The sequence below is a fragment of the Nyctereutes procyonoides genome, unplaced genomic scaffold (genome assembly GCF_905146905.1).
Source record: "Nyctereutes procyonoides isolate TBG_1078 unplaced genomic scaffold, NYPRO_anot_genome, whole genome shotgun sequence".
Taxonomy (NCBI): Eukaryota; Metazoa; Chordata; class Mammalia; order Carnivora; family Canidae; genus Nyctereutes; species Nyctereutes procyonoides.
In genome coordinates this window covers 57,450,429-57,470,698 of record NW_026575140.1, presented here as the reverse complement: position 1 = coordinate 57,470,698, position 20,270 = coordinate 57,450,429, and the positions used below count along the sequence as shown (strand labels likewise).

Sequence of the window (20,270 nt, the reverse complement as noted above, 5' to 3'; positions counted from 1 at the left end):
AAACCACTAAAAATACAACAAAAGCTCGTTTGATGGTGAGGACTGTCCTCCACCTTCTGGTTGAAGCAGCGTGGTTTTCCACCAGAAGAAGGAATCAGCAGGGGTGGCCCCGAGGGGTCCTAAGAGGGCAGGGACAAGCTTCATGGGTAACACTCTGAATGGGTGTCACTGTTCAAAGCACAGATACCATCGCTCACCACCCTTCTCTGCCAAAGCTGACCCACGAGAAATTTAATCAATTGAGATTTCAAAACCAGAATTCCTTAGTTCCACTCTTGCCGGATGTGATCCTCGCTTGTGGGGTTTGATGACTTCATCCTAATTCGTACGCCCAGGAATTTTATTGGCAGATTTGGATATTCTTGTGGCGTGGCAGATCTTCCCAGGCGACCGTGTATTTTATGGGCATCCAACCGAGGAGAAGCAATCCTCATTTCAAGGGCTGCCGTAAGCACGTACCACCACAGAGGGCCAGACAAGCAGAGATGTAACTCCTCCTGGTCCTGGAGGCTGGAAGTCCAGGATCATGGTGTCCTTGGCAGGGCTGGCTCCCTCTGAGGGCTGTGAGGAAGACTGGCTTCCAGACCTCTCTCCCCAGCTCCAGGGCAGTGGTCTCTCCCCGTGCCTCCACATCATCTTCACTCTTGTGTATCTACATCCAGATTTCTACCACAGTTTAGCCAGGTGGGTGACTGGCATGGACTATTTATATAATTTTTTTATCAACCTTTGCAATTGTACTGCCTTAATTAAAATAATGTGGAGATTTTTCCTCTTTTTCCATGCCCCAAACAGTATCCAAAAATCTCCTCTGTTAGAATTTTTTGTGACATCGACAAAGTCTGAACCTTTGGGGGAAGCTAGCAACTCTGAAAATTTTTTGTATTTCTTTTTTAAAAACCTCTACTTATATCTTCTCTCTTCTGGGATCTTTCTTTTTTAAAAGATTTTATTTATTTATTCATGAGACACACAGAGAGAGGGGCAGAGACACAGGCAGAGGGAGAAGCAGGCTCCCTGCGGGGAGCCTGAGGTGGAACTCGATCCCAGGACCCCAAGAACACAACCTGAGCCAAAGGCAGACGCTCAACCACTGAGCCACCAAGGTACCCCTCTTCTGGGATCTTTCTGATAAATAATATCCTCTTAGAAAATGATCCAGCTTTTCAAATTTGGTGTTTTGTTTTTTTAATGAATGATGAATGAATTAGCTTATATCTTCAACTTTATTCCTTCCATCTCCCAATCCTACCACCAAACTTTTGTGTTAGTTCTGTGATAAATATAGTCTATATGTACCACCCTCCTTTTACCAAAATGTATCCAGTTATTCCTTAGTTGATCCAAATTCATCCTCTAGTAATCTCTTCAAGAATTGCTCATGAGGGATGCCTGGGTGGCTCATCGGTGTCTCTGCCTCTCTCTGTGTGTCTCTCATGAATAAATAAATAAAATATTTTTAAAAAGAGCTCATGAAACCATTATCAAATCATGCATGTCCAAAATTGCCTAAGGTTTTGAGAATTAGAAGATAAGCCACAGACTGGGGGTAGGGAATTTGCAAAACATATATATGACAAATGACTTCTATTCAAAATTTACAGAGCGTTAGGGTGCCTGGCTGGCTCAGTCAGTGGAGCATACGACTGTAGATCTCAGGGGTTGTAAGTTCGAGCCCCACATTGGGTGTAGAGATTACTTAAAAATAAAATCTTAAAAAAAAATTTACAAAGAGCTCCTAAAATTCAACAATAAGAAAATAAACAACCCAACTGGAAAATGGGCAAAACATCTGAACAGTCACCTCACCAAAGACATGTGGACAGCAGGCAAGCATATGAAAAGATGCTCAACATCCTATATCAGAAGGGCACTTAAAACACCAGTGGGACACTACTGCACACCTATCAGAATGGCTAAAATCCACACCGACAACAGAGGCTGGCAAGGGTGGGAAGTAATAGAAGCTCTGGTTCACCGCCACTGGGAATGAAGTGTCCCACCATTATGGAAGACAACTTGGCCATTTCTTACAAAGCTAAACATAGACTTACCATACAATCCAGCAATCACACTCCTAGGTATTTGTCCAAATGAGTTGAAAATGTATGTCCACACAACAACCTGTACATGAATATCTGTAGCAGCTTTACTCATAATTTCCCCAAATTGGAAGCAACCAAGGTGTCCCTTAAGAGGTGAAAGGATAAGCAAACTGAGGTGCTTCCACACAATGGAATTTTTTTTAATGAGCTATTAAGCTACCTAAGAACATGGAAGAAATTTAAATGCATATTGCTAAGTGAAAGAAGCCACACTGGAAAAGCTACACACCATAGGGTTCCAACTATATGATATTTTGGAAAAAAAAAAAAAAAAGCAAAACTATTTTGAGGTGGCAAAAAAGATCGGTGGTTGCCAGGAGGAGGAGGGGGAAGGAGGATGGAAAACTGGCCTTCTCATAAAATCCTGACTTCACCTTCTTTCCTTGAGAATAGTGGGCCACCTCTGCTGGAGTTTGCTGTGGATCTGTGGACATGCAAGGTTGGCCCGATCTTTATCCCCTTGTAAGTGGCTTGACCCTTTATTTTTTTTTCCTGGCTGCTCAAAAAATTCTTTATTTTTAAAATTCAATATGCTTGATCCATTTTCCTTGGCATAGAGTTTTCTCTTTCAATATATGGATTCATCTAAGGAAAATTTCTTGAATTATTTATTGAAATGTATGTATGTTCTATCAATTCTTTGGGATTTCTTCTTCAGAGATTCCAACTATGTGTGTATTAGACTTCTTTGCATGTCATACATAAAATATATGACATGTCTGTGTATAGTATAGAGATGCATTACATATTTTATATATATAAAACTTTTCTCATTCTTTTTAGTTCTACATTTATTCCCACTTCATTTGCTCACTTTCATCCCCTCTATTTGTCATGTCCTGTATAGTGTATTCCACAATGTCTGTCCCCCTCATACTCCTTTCACTGCATTTTTATTTCTCTGTGATGTTCATCTCTCATTTCTATTTTTTTAAGATTTTATTTATTTATTTGAGAGAGAGGGAGAGCAAAAGCAGGGGGAGCCGGGGGGGGCAGAAGGAGAAGCAGGCTCCCTGCTGAGCCAAGAGCCCCACATGGGACTGGATCCCAGGACCCTGAGGTCACGACCTGAACCCAAGGCAGACACTCAATTGACGGAGCCCCCCAGGTGCTCCTCACCTCTCATTTCTTTGTGCAATTCAACCAGTTCTCATGTCATGTCTCCTGTTGTCCCATAATCTCTTCTCTTGCATTTCAGCCTTATGACCTCCTTTCATCAGGCTGCTCGCTTAACTAATATGCCTAGTGTCTGGTCACCGTCTTCACCTGCTCCATGGCAACATTTTTTCTGGTGGCTGTTTTTCATCTAACTGTGAGTTTAATGGCTATTCTCCACACCCATCTCTCTGGGCATCTCTCAGCAAGGCTGCGCCATTGGTGCTTAGACTATCACGGAATGGGTTGGATTGTCCTGAGCCAACTAATGGCACAGCAGCCTCCCCAGTATCTCAGCCCAGACTCTCCATGGGATTATTTTTTTAACATTTTATTTATTTATATTTAAAGAGACAGTGTGTGTGTGCTTGTGGTGGAAGGGGGGTGGGGGCGTCAGGCAGAGAGAGAAGAAGAGAAACAGACTCACTGCTGAGCACAGAGCCCCACGCGGAGCTCGATCTCACGACCCTGAGATCACGACCTGAGCCTAAATCAAGACCTGGACACTTAACCCACTGGGCCACCCAGTCATCCCTCCACTGTAGGGTTTCTTGTGGGATCCTGAGCCCACTGCTTCGCTGCACAGGCAATGAGCAGAGTGATGCCGCCAGCCTTGCTCCCTGCAGGCCCTGCTCATGCTTTACCCCAGGGAAACACAGAACGACCCTGGCCCCTCCAGGAAGGGTTTCAGGCACCCTGAAAGCTGCAGCCCTTACCCCCACTTGCCATGTCCCCATTTCCCTTTCTCCTAATCCCAGGTTCCACCTTATCCAATTGTGGAGTTTATACATATCTCTGAAAATGGAATTATTTCTTCTTCTTCTTCTTCTTCTTCTTCTTCTTCTTCTTCTTCTTCTTTAATTTCTATTCTCTTCACTTCTCTTATATACTTTTCCCAGCTCCATCCCTGCCCTGCCAGGCTTGGGTCTTACCAAGTCTGTAAATTCTTGTTGCTGCCGTCACTGTCACACGGGGAGTTCTGACACATGTGGGAAGTCGCTGCACTCTCTGCTAACCCTGTCCTCTTGCACCTGGTTTCTCCAGGTCCCGCTGCCCCAGCCTGGCACCTTGTCCCACAACAGGAGCACAAAATAGGCATAAAGAGCCAGGCCACCTCCCTGCCCTGAGGCTCTTATTTAATAGATCTTGGTTGATTTCCATAACTGACCATTTGGGCCACTTTGTCTTTTGTCTTGCCTGGGCTTTAAATTCTCTTTAATGTTTTAAATTCACCAACAGAATGAGCCTGCAAAGCCCCAGGCCCCCACCCTCGACCCCAATAAAAGCCACTGGCTGCACATGCTCTCACTGCACCTGCCACCTCACTGTGGGGCTCCAAGTGCCCTGTACAGTTTCCAGGTCTTTTTTTTTTTCTTTAAGATTTTTTTTTTTTTTGACAGAGAGGTACAGACAGAGCATGCACAAGCAGGGGGAGCCACAGGCAGAGAGATAAGCAGGCTCCCCATAGAGCAGGGAGCCCTCCGCGGGGCTCGATCCCAGGATCCCAGGATCACAACCCAAGCTGCAGGCAGAGGCCCACCAACTGAGTCACCCAGGTGCCCCGTTCCCAGGTCTTTGGTAAGCGATAAATCTTTATTTTTTTTTCAAAGATTCCCAATGGTCATTCCCAAAGGGTGTCTTGTAATCATACCACGAGGGCCAGGCCAGTCATAACATTGGTTTGAAAAGGGCACCCATCAATAATTGCAAGTGGCATGTGGTCAGCAGAGCGGGTGTCTAATGTGGGAATGTGGGTGTGACTCGGGACGGAGAGGACGTGCATGGGTGCAGAGATCCTGGCCCCCGGAGCGGGCAGATGGGTGACAAGGGAATGAAAGTGCCACCAAGCCATGTGAGCCCCTACGAAGTCCTCGAGGGACAAGCTCCCCCCAAGCCCCCCACCCCGTGGCCATGACCAGTCAGGGAGACTCTGGGGGGAATCTGGAACCTCTGGGCCTTGCAGATTTGCTAAGAAGCAGCGGTGCCCAGGCAGGAATCCAGGCCCTCTGCAGAGGTATGACCACCCCACTGTGCTTTAGGCACGTCCCTGGATGGCACACGGGTTTCATTCCCCAGGGGGGTAGACAGTTGGCCACGAGAGCCATGGGAGGCAGATATTTTTCCCCTTCAGTTTGCAATTCGTACTGGAAACGTCCACGTCCACTGTCAGTGAGTGGAGAAGGACGCGCTGAAAATCCCCCAAAGCAACCGGCTACTTAATGAAAACAGGAAAACAGGGGTGCCTGGGTGACTCAGTGGTTGAGCGTCTACCATCAGCTCAGGTCGTGATCCCAAGGTCCTGCATCGGGCTCCCCGCAGGGAGCCTGCTTCTCCTTCTGCCAGTGTCTCTGCCTCTCTCTCTGGGTCTCTCATAATAAAATAAAATATAAAATAAAATAAATAAAATAAAATAAAATAAAATAAAATAAAATAAAATAAAATAAAATAAAATAAAATAAAATAAATGGATGACAATTACATATTCCAGTGTCTTGGTGTCTACTTTCCTTCTCCACTGGTTTGAGATTGTGGGAGGGGTTCATGTTTACCTGTTAATTATTATCATCCTGCTGAAAATGGCAACATAAGCACCAGAATTGAAAAATCTGAACATAAAAAAAAAAAAAAGAAAAATCTGAACATAGAATAAATTTATGCTACAGGGATGCGCTGTGCTGAAGTCACTGGTTTCGTGGAAGGTCATGAGGGAAAACCAACCGGCAGGAATACTTTATGGAGCAGTCAGACTTCCCGAATCCTGCAGAAGCATCGAGATACAATCCGCGGGGTTTTTTTCCGTCATACAGGTGGAGCGCATTCCATGCTATTTCGAAAGAGTTTATTTATGGTAAAACATGTGACTTTGGGGGGAGGGGCTGAAGCTCTCTGGTTCTTATTTCACAGAAAAGGTTTTCAGCTTTGAAATTTGAAGTGTTCTTCACCTCCTGTTAAAACATCAGGGGTAGCAGGGCGCCTCTGTACCCACGCTACCACAGCTTATCCCGTTGATACGAAATGCCTCATTCAACCAGATTTTTTGAGAACTATTGTTCCAGCCACGCAGAATCAAGAAAGATACCACATAAGAAATAAATGATTTCCATCATCAAATTTCTTTTTAAATCTGACGAGGTCAGTGAATGGGAGAGACATCGTCCCCCCCAACCATTCACCACATCTTTTCTTTTTTTTTTTTTAATGTTTATTTATTTATGATAGTCACACACAGAGAGAGAGAGAGAGAGGCAGAGACACAGGCAGAGGGAGAAGCAGGCTCCACGCACCGGGAGCCCGACGTGGGATTCGATCCCGGGTCTCCAGGATCGCGCCCTAGGCCAAAGGCAGGCGCCAAACCGCTGCGCCACCCAGGGATCCCTACCACATCTTTTCTTCTCCAATTTGAAACTCCCCCTTCATGATTAAAGGAAAACTCTTGTTTCCTCTACTCATAGCACTTTGGACACCAAATTTAGGGGATGGGGAGAGGTTCCCACACCAACCAATTTTCCAACTTTACAGACACCAACTGAGTATCCGACAGTTCGGTTATGACCCCAACTACCCAGAGTTAGCTCAGACCCCACAGGTAAGTGCTCGGTCGACAGGACTGCCTTCCCTCCAGTTGAGATGCCATCTGCACCCCCAGATGGTCACCTGCATGTCTGACCAACCAGCTCTAAGTCAGGTGTGCCCATGGGCCCCCTCCTCAGACTTGTGATCATTTGCTCTAAGGGCTCACAAAGAAAACACTCGTGTACCGGTTTGTTATAAAGGATATGACTAAGGACACAGATGAACAGCCAAATGAAGAGGAATCTAAGGAGGCGTCCAGAGAGGTCGCAAGCGCAGGGATTTGGAGTGCAACCGCTCTCCTCGCACATGAAGATGTTCTCTGACCCAAAAGCTCTCTGAACCCCCTAATGGAGAGATTTTTTTTAATATTTTATTTATTTATTTATTTATTTATTTATTTATTTATTTATTTATTTATTTATTTGAAAGAGAGAGAGAGAGAGAGCAGGGGAGAAGGGCAGAGGGAGAGGGAGTAGCAGATCCCTGCAGAGCAGGGAACCCAATGCGGGACTCGATCCCAGGACACTGAGATCATGACCTAAGCCAAAGGCAGACACTTCACCAACTGAGCCCCCTGGGCATCCTTGTAGAGACTTTTACGGAAGCTTCATGACATAGGCATGACCAATTTTTAACTCAATCTCCATGGAGGACGGGCAGGGCTGACAATCCCAAGTTTCTAATCATGGCTTGGTCTTTGGGGTGACCAGCTCCCAACCTGAAGCTCTGCAGGAAACCACCAGGGTCACCTCATTAGAACGAAAGATGCTCCTATTGCCCAACAGGTGCCAAAGGATTCAGGGTGTCAAGAACTGGGGACAGAGACCAAATACATATTTCTGATTGTGTCCCAACTAGCTACTAAATTCTTATGCATATATTTTGATGCAATGGACATCTGACGTTTGGTTGGCCCACCCCACTCCAACCCCGTGCCCCAGTCACCGTATTCCTGTGATCTCTCCCCTCCTTCCCATGGGGGGTCATCGAAGCAGCCAGGTCATGACACGCCCCTGCCCTGGCTCCAGTTTATTAGCACGGTGTTAGTGGACCCAGCGAGAGCCAGTCCATGTCTTCCATCCACGGGAGTTTGGACAAGGGGAGAGAGAGAGACGGAGAGGGAGAGAGGGTGCTATAAGGATGTGGACTGAAACACGGAGAAGCAGGTCTGTGGTAGGAGAAACAACGAGGCTGGAGTTCTGGAAGGAGCAGGGCGCCGGCCCCCGACTGGACTGCCAGAGGCCCCATGAGCTGCTACTCCACCCACCGAGACCCTCCTCGCTGTGCCTGAGCTCGTGCCCTCTGGGTTCCTGCCACAGACAAAACAGCCCCAGTTAATTCTCTGGATCCAGGTCTGGGGTCTGTTCCTCATCACTGATCCATCTCGTTCCTGGGCCAGGGCCAGGTATGCTTTCACCACTTACTTTACAATTTAATACATGGTAGGACAAGCCCCGCGATTATTGTTCTTACAATTTTCTGCTGGCTATTCTCACATATTTTATGCTTCCTGATAAATTTAGAATCTTGGTGTCCAATTGCAAAAAAAAATTGCATAGGAATTTGGATTCATATAACCTTGAATCTCTTAGATTCATCTAGAGAAAATGGACATCCCTGGAACACTGAGACTCGGTCACCAGGAATAAGTTGGCTACATTCCAGGCTCTTCACGGCCTTTATGAGTTTCACAGTTGTTTTCACTCACACCTTGCACCTCTCCTAAGTTCATTTCTAGGCGTTTTGTGTATCAGCTGCTTCTGCATGTCCTCGACCTGCTTTCTGGAGTTTGGGCACCGGGTCTCCTGGTAGACGTCCCTGGTGCCCCACATCCCATCCCCTTTGGGCCACCACGGGCGGGCCACCTCCTCCTGTGGGCAGCCAGCGGCCACCACCGGGCCCTCGGCGCCTTCTCTTCCCAGGTCTCCTCCAGCCGCCCCCCCACTCCCCCTCACCCCACCGCACCCCATCCCCACCTTGGGGCCCGGATAGAGCCGGCCCAGGGCAGCTGCAGAGTCCCCACGCAGGGGGAAGGTGCTGGGGGAGACCTGCTCCCCTGCTTTTGCATCCACTGCTCTGTGAGAGTGGAGAGGCCAGGGAGCCCTCTCCTCCCCCCCACCCCCGCCTCACTTCCCTTGCTCCCCCACTGCTTTCTGGCACACTCCGCCAGGAAAACCCCCGGCCTGGCCCTCGAGCCTGTCTCCCACAATCTGCTTTGGGGACCTGCAAGCCAAGACAGGCCCCCATGGGGTCCTGACTCATCGTGACACAGTTGACTTTAGGGGAGAATCACTGGAGTCAGTAGGTTGGTTTGTGGCTGCCAGGAGCCCCATGGCTAGGTCCACCTCCCACCCCCACCTCCCACCTCCACCTCCCATGTCCACAAGTCCACCTTCCTCCTCTCACCACTCTCCCCCCACCTCCACTTCCCACCACCCTCTCCCACCTCCCTCCTCCCACCTCCCACCTCCCACCTCCCACCTCCCACCTCCACTTCCACACGGCTGGGACCCCGCAGCGTGTGTAGTCCACAGCCCATGGGGGTCCCCCACGTTGTCCCTGCAGGGGGTGGGAGTGAGCACCCTGGGAGAGCCCTCTTGGCCGCAGGGGGCAGGGGCAAGGATGGCTAACCCAGTTGAGAGCCTCGCTGGGGGAGCTAGAACTCCAGGTGACAGCGGAGCGCGCGTGTGCCCCTGTGCGGGAGCAGGTTCGTGCGGTGTGCACGCGCCTCGCCTGTGCCGGGCTCCCGAGTTCTCCAGCCTCTGGCGCCTTGCCCCTCCCCGAGATGCTCTAACAAGCATGTAACCCCCCCCCCCACAAAACCGCAGCCTTCCCACACACACAACCCCCCCCCCCCCCCCGTGCCTGCTTCCGGGCGGGATCCAACCCCAGCTCCTCCCTTTATTCCTGAAAACAGTTAGCTTGAGGCAGTGGAGAAGCAAGAAACAGTGCTGGAGAGGGGCCAGGGGATCCAGCGGGGATTTTTTTTTTTGATGGGAAAGTCTTTGAACATGGAAAAGATCCATGAAGGGGGAGAGGAGAGGTTGAACACACCAGAGAAAAGCAACAATCACTGCTGTGAATTAAGGAAATACATAGCACTCGTGGGCTTTTTTTGTTGTTTTTTGGGGGTTTGGGGGGGTTGGGGGTTTTTTTGAGGGGGGAGCTACATAGATGGGATTATATCGTATATATTGTGTTGCAGACTGAATTTTTAAAAAGATTTTATTTATTTATTCATGAGAGACACAGGGAGAGAGGCAGAGACACAGGCAGAGGGAGAAGCAGGCTCCATGCTGGGAACCCGATGCGGACTCAGTCCCAGGTCCAGCTTATTTCCTTTAAGACCTTAAAAGCATGATCCTCTCCTCTCCACTCCAACTATTATTACCCATTCGCACCATCCACTCAAGACCCCACACGCTAGGAGAGTGAAACCTGTGGGCCTGGGTAGGGCTGATGTCATGCCCACCCCCAGCTACACAGAGCAGGGTGGGCAGGGAGGATGTGACCCCTTTGGCTACTTGTGCCCCAAGTTTGCACATAATGAAGGATTCCCTAAAACACAGAAGACAAATATTTACTACAATATCATTTCTCTGTTGGATTGGGTTTTTTTTTTGTTGTTGTTGTTATTTTGTGGGAGTTCTTTATATTCTGGACATTAATCACTTGTTATAATGTTGCAAATAGTGCATCCCAGTCCTCTGCTTGTTTCTAACTTTAGTGAGGTCAGCCTCTTTTTTCTTTTCTTTTCTTTTTTTTTAAGATTTATTTGCTTATAAATCTTGCTTGTGCTCAGGGCGTGATCCCAAGGTCCTGGAATCAAGTTCCACATCGGGCTCCCCACAGGGAGCCTGCTTCTCCCTCTGCCTGTGTCTCTGCCTCTGTGTGTGTGTGTCTCTCATGAATAAATAGATAAAATCTTTTAAAAAATAAAAATAAAAAATAAACATTTTTGCACCTCTCTTTAAAAAAAGATTTATTTACTTATTAGAGAGACAGAGAGAGAGCAGGAGTGGAGGGCAAGGGCAGAGGGAGAGAATCTCAAGGAGACTCCTCGCTGAGCTCAGCGGCCAAAGGGGGCTGGATCTCACCATCTTGAGATCATGACCTGAGCGGAAACCAAGAGTTCGTGGCTCAACTGACTGAGCCACTCAAGCACCCCGTCCCTCTTTTTTTTTTTTTTTTTTGAGATTTTATTTATTTTTAAGATATCTCTACATCCAATGTGAGGTCGAACTCCCAACCCCGAGATCAAGAGTCCCATGTTCCACCCACTGAGCCAGCAAGGCACCCCCAAATTGGTCCCTCTCCTATGTAGAAGCAAAATCTGATTTCCCCAGACTGCACTTGTAACAAATCTATTATGTCCTATTTTTCAGTTGAGCCCTATCTTTAGGCCCTGCTGTTTTTGATTCCGCTCTAGTGAACAAAGTATGTCTAAAAGTTGAGAGACTCATATGATGAACACCCACAAACCTCTCTCAGTCAGATTGGGTTCAAGGTCCTCTGAGAAGAACATTTCACAAGTGACTCTGCGTGGCCCCCACTGCATCACAATGGGAGATGCCTAATGTCTGCAAATCAAATATATATATATTTGATCAAATATATATATTTGAATATAAATATATATTCCACATTTTCCAATATTGGAAATTTTTCCAATATTTTTTATTCTCATTACTCACTCTGGATCCACCACCAGACATAGCCTGGAAGGTCAGGGTCCTGGCCCCCGTGGGCTGCATCTCATCTCTCCCCATGAAGGATCCTAGCCGCACGGAGCCTGTGGGGCACCTGTACACTTCTCCTTCTGGACCAGATGTGAGGCTGGAGTGTCCCATCCTCTGCTGAGCCAGGCTCTCAGCTCTTGCCACCTCGTGTAGATGTTTCCCTTCACCCTGGTGGCACCTGCTCTTCTCCAACCAGCGAACACTGGAATGGGTTTTGACCTGCACTGGAAAATGCACAGATCCTTGAAAATCATCTAGTACTGTGGCAGGTGTAGGCTGTTGCTTTTGATCTATGTGATTGTGTTCTAGAATATATCCTTTTTGCTTTTTCTCCTTCAGGGACTATTTCAGGGCTCCCCGCATTGTTGTGTGTACACGTAGTTGCTGTTGGTTTGCTTTTTCCGTGAAATATGCTTCTATTATGTTTTTCCAGCTTTATTGAGGTATGATCAACAGATAAAAATTATCTACATTTCAGGGGTACAGTGTGTTTTTGGTGTGCGGTGTGACGATTTTATCACATATGCATCGGGAAATGATTCCCACCAGCGAGCTAAGTAACATTCGTCACCTCACATAGTTACCATTTGTGTGGTAAGAACACTTGAGATCTCTACTGTCTTAGCAAATTTCTGAGCACGCAGCACAGCATTATTAAGTACAATCACCACGCTGTACAGTAGAGACTCAGACCCATCTTATAGTAAAACTTTGAATCCTTTGGGTGAGCCTGGGCGGCTCAGCGGGTTAAGCATCTGCTTTTGGCTCAGGCCCTGATCACAGGGTCTAGGGATCCATTCCCTGCTTCTCCAGGGAAGGCTGCTTCTCCCTCTCCCTCTGCCCCTCCTCCTGGTTGCACTCTCTCTCTCAAATAATTACAATCTTTAAAAATAAATAAATAAACCTTTGTGCCCTTTGCCTGGCATCTCCCCATTCCCCACCCCACCCCCAGCCCCTGGTAACCACCCTTCCACTCTCTGGTTCTCTTAGTTTGACTTTTTTTTCAAAAACACAACAGTATTGGGATGCTGGGAGGCTCAGGGGTTGAGCAGCTGCCTTTGGTTCAGGGTGTGACCCCCAGGTCCTGGGATCAAGTCCCCCATGCCCCCCCCCCCCCGGGAGCCTGCTTTCCCTCTGCCTGTGTCTCTGCCTCTCTCTGTGTGTCTCTCATGAATAAATAAATAAAATCTTGAAACACACAACAGTATTTGTCCTTCTGTCTGGCTGATTCCAGGGAACATAATGCCCTGGAATTAAGGCGCAGGAGCGCCTTCTTTTTTGCGGCTCAATCCTATTCCGCGGGATTGTGTTCTCCACATTCTCTTTCCTTGGCCTACAGACCCTTTGGTTGTTTGCTGAGAACGCTGTTGCGGTGAACGTGGGGGGTGATTACGCTTCCTTCAGATACATACCTAGAAGCGGATTGGTAGGTCTGGGGTGCGTGTTGAGGACCCCCACACCTCCGCGGTGTGTGCCCACTGGCTGCCCGCAGTCACTGTTTCCAAGTCCAGGGTGGGGTGGGGCAATATCGCCGCAGGGGCACATCCCACATCGCGCTTTGGGCTTTGGGCGAGCACTGAGGTCGTTTCCAGCTTCTGTTACCCACGGGCCCCGCCGTGCACGTCTTCACCGGGTCCAGCGGACCAGCCGACCAGCGAGAGGACCTTTGGTATGTTTACCCAGAAGCAGACTTGCAGGGATCAGGCCAGATATGCATTCCTAATTCCACTAAATACCTTGGAGAAGGGCTCTGGCGATGGGTGCTCCCGGGAGGAGGGAGGAGTGTGTGAGCTCCTCTCCCCACACCCACACCTTGCCACCCCTTGACTTCATCTCTGATTCTTGTCAACCAGATGGCTGCTTGACGGTTTTCGTCACATTACATCAGACTCTCTGCAGACTACCTCTCTCTACCATTTGCTACTGCTAATGTAGGTTTCCTCCCCCACCCCCCACCCCCCACCCCGGCCTCAGACTCCTGTGTCTTCTGTTTGTCCGTCCACCTCTACCATATACCCTGTTCCTCATCGTTGTTCTTTGGCCTCCGTCACCGAGCTGTATGGCTGCATCATCCCTTTCCATTCCAGTGGCAGCAGATGATCAGAGGGAGGAAGAGGAGGGAAGTGATGTTAGCTCCTCCAGCTTCTCCCCCACCAACCAGCAGTGAGCTAGCTGCCTCCAGCCGCCTGGAGTTATAACAGACACAGGTCCTATTGGGGAGGGGGGGCTCTTCTCTCTTCTCAGGTTCCTGGAGGTGCCAACAACTCCTCACTGCTGGGATCCCTGGGGCCCTGCCCTCTTTCTTGTGGCTTCCCTAACCCTGCTCATCTCTTCCTAGAATCATTCCTGTATTAAAATATCCTCTGGGGGCCCCTGGCTGGCCCAGTGGTGGAGCGTGCAACTATTGATCTTGGAGTTCTGGGTTCGAACCCCACATTGGGTGTAGAGATTAGAGATCACTTAAAAATAAAACCTTTTGGGGCAGCTGGGTGGCTTAGTGGCTGAGCGACTGCTTTCGGCTCAGGGTGTGACACCCTCCCCCCCGCCCCCCGCCGGGTCCTGGGATCAAGTCCCACATCTGGCTCTGCACAGGGAGCCTGCTTCTCCCTCTGCCTGTGTCTCTGCCTCTCTGTCTCTCAGGAATAAATAAATAAAATATTTTAAAAATAAAAATAAAATATTTTACAAAAAAATCCTCCAATTACCCATTTCACATATGCCATCTGTTTCTTGCTGGGTTACCTGATACATTGTCACTGAGCTGAAATGTTTCATTTTCATGCAATCAATTTCACCAAAATTGTTTTGGCTTTTTGGTATTTGCTTTAGAGTTCTTATGGATGAAGTCCTTCTGTACCCCTCTATAACAAGATTATCCTTCCTTCTTTTTTTTTTTTTTCCTATTACTTCTGTACTGTACTTTTACATTTTCTATTTAGGTCTTGAATCTATCCAGCGTCCAATTTTGTATGTGATGTTAGGTATGATGCGGGAAACAAAGGCAGAAGAGAAGTGATTAAATTTCCGTGCTCCCTACAGCCCACTGACCAGTCCTTGAATCAGGCAGGGGGCCTTCCTCCAGGGGCTCAGTGGCCTCCATGGTCACCTGTCACTCAGGGCAAAAGGCAACCTTAGCCCCACCCCCAGGACCCTGTGAGTCTGCTTTATTTTTTTATTTTTATTTTTTGTGAGTCTGCTTTAACACAGAACAATTCCTTTAGAACCTTCCTTCCTCTCAAACCCCCAAGATCATGCCCCAGGCATCTGACCCACAGATGCACATCTGAAGGGTCTCATGCCTCAGGTTTTATTAGACGGTAATAAATGACCTTTCCCGACAATAGCTGGTCCCCTCAGGGTCCCAGGAACCTTGCTTCCAAATTCCTCAGAGTCTCAGGCTCTCCCTGACCCCCTCCCGACTTGAAAGTCTATAACGGGCCCTCCAGGGATCCCTGGGTGGCGCAGCTTGGCGCCTGCCTTTGGCCCGGGGCGTGATCCTGGAGACCCGGGATCGAATCCCACATCAGGCTCCCGGTGCATGGAGCCTGCTTCTCCCTCTGTCTGTGTCTCTGCCTCTCTGTCTCTCTCTCTATGACTATCATGAATAAATAAATAAAATCTTTAAAAAAAAAAAAAAAAACGGGCCCTCCTTGTGACCCCGTGCAGCCCTTCCTGCCCACGGGTCCTGTCCCCAGTCTTTCATCAAACCATCTTTTTGGAGGCACCTGGGTGGCTCAGTGGTTGACCATCTGCCTTTGGCTCAGGGCGTGATCCCGGGGTCCCAGGATCGAGTCCCACATCGGGCTCCCCACAGGAAGCCTGCTTCTCCCTCTGCTTGTATCTCTGCCTCTCTCTGTGTCTCTCAGGAACAAATAAAATTTCTAAAAATTAAAATTAAAATGTCCCATTGTACTCAAATAAAATACATACCCTGTAGTTGATTATTTTAATAAACCCCTGCCTTCTCTTCTGAAGGATTTTATTCTTTTTCCAGTTCTTTGAGCCAAAACTTAGCTCATTTCAATTTAGCCGTGTTTTTTTAGCAAACGGGATTAAGTCCATATACTTTTCCTCCTGAGAACTGCTTTAGACAGTCCCACAACCTCAGTATGGAGTGCTCTCCTAGCTCATTTCTGAATTACCTGTCTCATTTTTATTTTCTGTTGTACCCAAAGTAATCCAGAAAGATGGTGAGATGGCTCACCATCATTTATATGCTGATGGATCTTTTTGTCTCTACTTTTGTGTTCATTCAGTATTTGTTGATGCTCCCATAGGTGCCTGCAAAGTCTTAATCTGTTTGTTCCTGTGTTCCTCCTGGGTTGTGGATTCTATTCATTTGGGGACTTCTTTTCCACTTTCCAGTTTTCTGGCTTTCTTCTCAGGTTTGGTGGTTCTCGGTGGTGGGCTCATCCTCACATTCATTGTATTTGTTGCCTGCCTGTGGACACTGCCTCTGTCCACTGTAATGCATGTGACAGGCACCAATGAGTTTCATGCAAAGTTTTCTTTTTTAAAGATTTTATCTATTTATTCACGAGAGACACAGAAAGAGACAGAGACGCAGGCAGAGGGACAAGCAGGCTCCTTGCAGGGAGCCCCATGCAGGACTTGATCCCAGGACCCCAGGGTCACGCCCTGAGCAGAAGGCAGATGCTCAACTGCTGAGCCCCCCAGGTGCCCCCATGCTAAGCTTTAGAAGTCCTGGACACCTGGGGTGATTCTGATCTTAGGGGGATTGCACAGGTGCACTGGTCCTTAGTCCCAGGACACCTTTACAGGGGAGACCCAGAACAGGAGCCCTAACTCCCACACCTGTAAGTACCAAAGCCCCCTCATTCCTCTCCAGGCCACACCGCCTGCCCCAGGCTTCCTTCCCACCCGCCCACTCCCGATTCCCAACGCCCAATAACCAGACAACAGTGGCACGTTCGAATATTTCTGGGTTTTTTACTCTAAAAAAACGTGGACCATAACCTGCAAACCGCGGCAGGTAATATTGGATTCCATCTCCCCACCCCTCCAAACGTGAGTCTGCGAATCACAGACGTCGTCCTGTCCCCTTCCCTTAAAATCCTGGATCAGCCATCCCAGAGGAGGTGGAGGAGGCCCCTCCTCCACCGGGACGGGGGCGGGAGGATCACGGGGCAGGGGGAGGCACTGTGGAAATAAATTAGGGGAGAGGAGGCCCCTAGGTGGCGGGGTCGCGCGCCGCCTCGCACACCCAGCGGTAGGGCCTCTGGCACACGTCGTCGTTCCAGCGGCCGTCGTCCGTGAAGTGCGCGCAGTCCTCGCCGCCCCCGAGCCCGTGCCCGTACCAGTCGTCTGGCTGCTCAGGCCTCCAGTTCCTGCGGATACCAGTGGATGTGCGCCTCCACCCCGACCAAGCCTCCCCCGCCCCCCCCCGGCGCCCCGGGTGGGGATGGGGGTGGGGTGGGAGTGGGGACCCGCGGGGCTGGGACGTGCACCGCCAGGGCGGGGCGGCGCACACTCACTTGAAGCCGGTCTCGTAGTCCGTCCCGTCCACCCACTTCCAGGGCCCACTCTGGTCCGTGAGGCCCATCCAGGTGTTCACGGGCCCCATGTGATGCTGGATGAACTTCTGGGGAGAGGGGATGGAGTGGTGGGCGCCCCCCGGAGCAGCCAGCACCCCAGCACCGCCAGGCCCCCCTTACCTGCCCCCACGAGCCCTGGGGCGCTCACCTGTTCCTCCCTGGAGTTGACGACCACCAGGTGCGCGCTCTCCAGCTGGCAGTACTTGTCGGCCTCCGGCCAGGTCTTCCCGGAGCGGGAGAACCAGTAGCAGCTGCCCTCGTACTCCAGCCAGTTGACGGGGCAGCAGGTCAGCGTGGAGCCTGGGGGGCGGGGAGGAAGGAGCGGGGAGGCTGAGGCGCTGCCCGTGGGCAGGTGGGCGCCAGGGTGGGCTACCGGGGCCTCGCCTCCTCACCGTTGCCATGGAGCGCCGCGATCTGACAGCTCAGGCTTCGCAGGTCCGACACGAACTGCTTCACGTGCAGCAGCAGGTCCGAGTGATCTGGGGGCGCCCAAGGCAGGGGATCGGGGGACCAGCCACAGGCACAGCCAGGCCCTCGCTTTGGCCTGAGGGACCCCACCACCCCTGCACACACGCCCTCTGACCTTCACTCAGATCCTTCTGCTGCTTCTCCAGCTGAGACTCCAGGGATTTCATCTTTCTGCCCACATTTCCTCCTGGGGAGACACTTGCTCAGTGCCCCCACATCCCTAGCGCCCCACGCACCCCCTCAGCCCCAGCCCCAAGCCCCCCTCACCCTGGCTGCTCAGAGCTTTGACTTCGACCTCGGTGCTTGCCGTGAAGTTGCTGAAAGTCTCCCTCAGAGCCTGCAGCTCCCCCCGCAGCTTGGAGTCTGGATGGGAAAGAGTTGCAGAGAGCAAAACAAGGGGGCTGCGGGTGCCATCGCAGCAGCCAGCCCTCCCACCTTGCCACCCCAGGCCCCCCCAGGGCACTCACTCTGGGATCCGATGACGCAGACGACCACCAGCAGCAGGACACTGAGGCCCAGGGACAGCAGGAGGAGGCAGGGTCCGGAGCAGAGCCTCCGCAGGAGTGGCTGGGGGGCGGGTGGCACTGCAAGAAGCCCGGGTATGAGGATCCCTGGGACACACGGGCGGCTCTGGGGCCCCGGGGCGGGAGGGGGGGAGTGGCAGGGGTGGGGGGGGGAGAGCGGGCTAAGGCTCCCCCTCCTGGCCCAGGAGGAACCACAGGGATGAGGAAGGCTGGGGTAGGAGACCCTGAGGGGCAGGGCAGCTGGCGGTGGGCGCCCAGCGGGACCGCCCCGGCCCACCCAGGCCCTGGGCCGTTGCTGACACCTAGCGGCCACGCTGTGTCACCGGAGCTGCTGGACCTCCCCGGAGCTGAGGGCCGAGCCTGGGCGGGAGTCGGGGTGGCTGGGGTCACTCCCCCCACCAAAAGGCGGGAAAGAGGAAGAGGTTCCTTTCTCCCCCGCCCCACGAATTCCCCTCCTCTGGCTGGGTGCTGGGAGAGAAGACGGAGTAGCTGGAGACCATCAAGGTGCTCCCACCTGGGGAGGCCTACCCTGCAGCCCGTCTCCCCCCCACCAGCCCACCCCTCAGGACCCTCCTGCTCAGCCCCAACAACACCCCCGCAGGTGGGAGAGAGAAGGGGGGCTTGTTTCTGTTGGATGAAGGCCTCCTCCTTCTTGGATACTTGGTGCCTTGGCCTCCTCACGGAAGTATGACCCCTTGATCCCCTGCACTAATGCTCACACACACTCACTCACATCAGGTGTTAGAGGAAAGGAGGGGGACCTCACCTCTCTGAGTCACTCCTGGGCCCCTGGACCCTCACCCTCCCCAAGCTCTGAGCAGTGGGTGACACGGCAGGGTCAGGAGGCACGTAGTGTCCCAGGACGCCTGCCCCAGAGAAAGGGACTTGGGCCCACAACCCACGGAGGGCACCTCCCCAAAGAGGGGCGGCTCAGGCCATCCTCTTGTGTGCAGTGCAGACCCAGGGACCTGGCTGTCACAGAAGGAAGCAGGGGCTGAGGCAAGGGGCAGTCCCATCACGCTCACCTTTCAGAAATGGAAGGAACCCTTACCTTGTCTGAGGTGATGGTCATTGTCCTCATTGTCCAGATGCTGAAGATCCTGATAGTCATTTGTCATGGTAGGGCTGGCTGGACCCGGGCCTAGGTCAAGGTTGGGGTTAGGGCTGGGGCCGAACAGAGCCAGGGTGGGAGGTCCAGTCGGTCTCTAAGTGACCACTGGCTACAGGAAGACTTCCTTTCTCCTGTTCCCTGTTCGCTCCCAGGCTTGACATCCAAACTTTGTCCTCTGAAGTACTCCTGCCTGGTCCCCAGCCCACCCCGTCCCCTGCCTCTGCTTCCCCTTTTACTTGCTGATGGTCTTGAGGTCAGTTCCTGGATGCCTCAGTGCTGTGCAGATAGTAGCCTAAAAAGGCTGAAGCCTGGAGACTTGGGGTGCTCCGATAGCCCTGGAGGATGGGAGGGGAGGGTGCAGGGCCCATACGAGGGCCCTGAGCGCTGCGCAGCTGCGTATCTGTGTGTCCGTGTGTCTCAACACTCAGAACCTGGCATCCCCAGGGCCTGGGACTTTGGACAGTAAATAGAGGTGAAAAGGGATTTGGGACTCGGGGGATGTGTGTGGGGTGGGAGTGGGGGATGGGTCGCCACTGCTTCCCCCCCACCAGGGGGACTCTCCTGATTTGGCCCCCTCCCCCTTGCCCCCCTGCTGGTCACCTCACTCATCACTGGTATGGGGAGCCAGGCCAGGAGGGGCCCGGGGTGCACACTGCTGTTTCTGCCCCTCCCTCCTTTCACTTCCTGCCATCAAATTTCCCAGAATTGTTGGTGTTTCCAAATATCCCTGCCCAGGATTAGGGGGCCCTGTGCTCTGCTCTTGCCCAACCCCGGCTCTAACCCTGGCATCTGAGCCTGGGCCCCTTCCTGCAGAGGCTCTGCAGTCAGGCTCTCTGGCTTGGGGCTCGCTGGCTTCACTCCCCCAGGGGGCAAAGTCCTCCAAGCAGCCTGGGGTGGTTGGGGGAGAGACAGGAAAGCAGGTCTTTCCCACCCAAGCCCGGACTGGTGCCAGCAGGCTCCCATCGGCTCCCACTGTGTGTCTGGACTTGTCATCCATGAACTCCAGAGGCCGATGAGGAAACCAGCCCCCCAGGCAAGAC

General features: G+C 51.3%; 1 protein-coding gene and 1 long non-coding RNA gene across 2 annotated transcripts; one reads left to right on the top strand and one right to left on the bottom strand.

Moving 5' to 3' along the window:
• Positions 1-427: 427 nt before the first annotated feature.
• Positions 428-5,978, top strand: LOC129497430 (uncharacterized). Its single transcript, XR_008661940.1, has 4 exons — positions 428-684; positions 2,499-2,567; positions 3,304-3,417; positions 5,924-5,978. It is a non-coding gene; the product is annotated as an uncharacterized LOC129497430 (long non-coding RNA).
• Positions 5,979-16,502: 10,524 nt separating this feature from the next.
• LOC129497429 (asialoglycoprotein receptor 1-like) lies at positions 16,503-19,674 on the bottom strand. Its single transcript, XM_055306304.1, has 9 exons — positions 19,467-19,674; positions 19,171-19,260; positions 18,063-18,179; positions 17,863-17,958; positions 17,711-17,782; positions 17,520-17,606; positions 17,276-17,427; positions 17,068-17,174; positions 16,503-16,920 (listed from the first exon to the last, which is right to left on the bottom strand). Exons 2-9 carry the CDS (start codon positions 19,235-19,237, stop codon positions 16,764-16,766), a joined length of 855 nt encoding a protein of 284 aa, XP_055162279.1. The 5' UTR covers positions 19,238-19,260; positions 19,467-19,674; the 3' UTR covers positions 16,503-16,763.
• Positions 19,675-20,270: the final 596 nt, after the last annotated feature.

What these genes read in the sequence shown, in the direction of transcription:
- LOC129497429 (XM_055306304.1), bottom strand. Translation starts at nt 19,237, where the DNA reads ATGACAAATGACTATCAGGATCTTCAGCATCTGGACAATGAGGACAAT. An exon ending in CAAAGCTCTGAGCAGCCAGG is followed by an intron (nt 17,783 to 17,862) that starts GTGAGGGGGGCT and finishes GTGTCTCCCCAG; the next exon opens with GAGGAAATGTGGGCAGAAAG. An exon ending in GACTACGAGACCGGCTTCAA is followed by an intron (nt 16,921 to 17,067) that starts GTGAGTGTGCGC and finishes TGGTATCCGCAG; the next exon opens with GAACTGGAGGCCTGAGCAGC.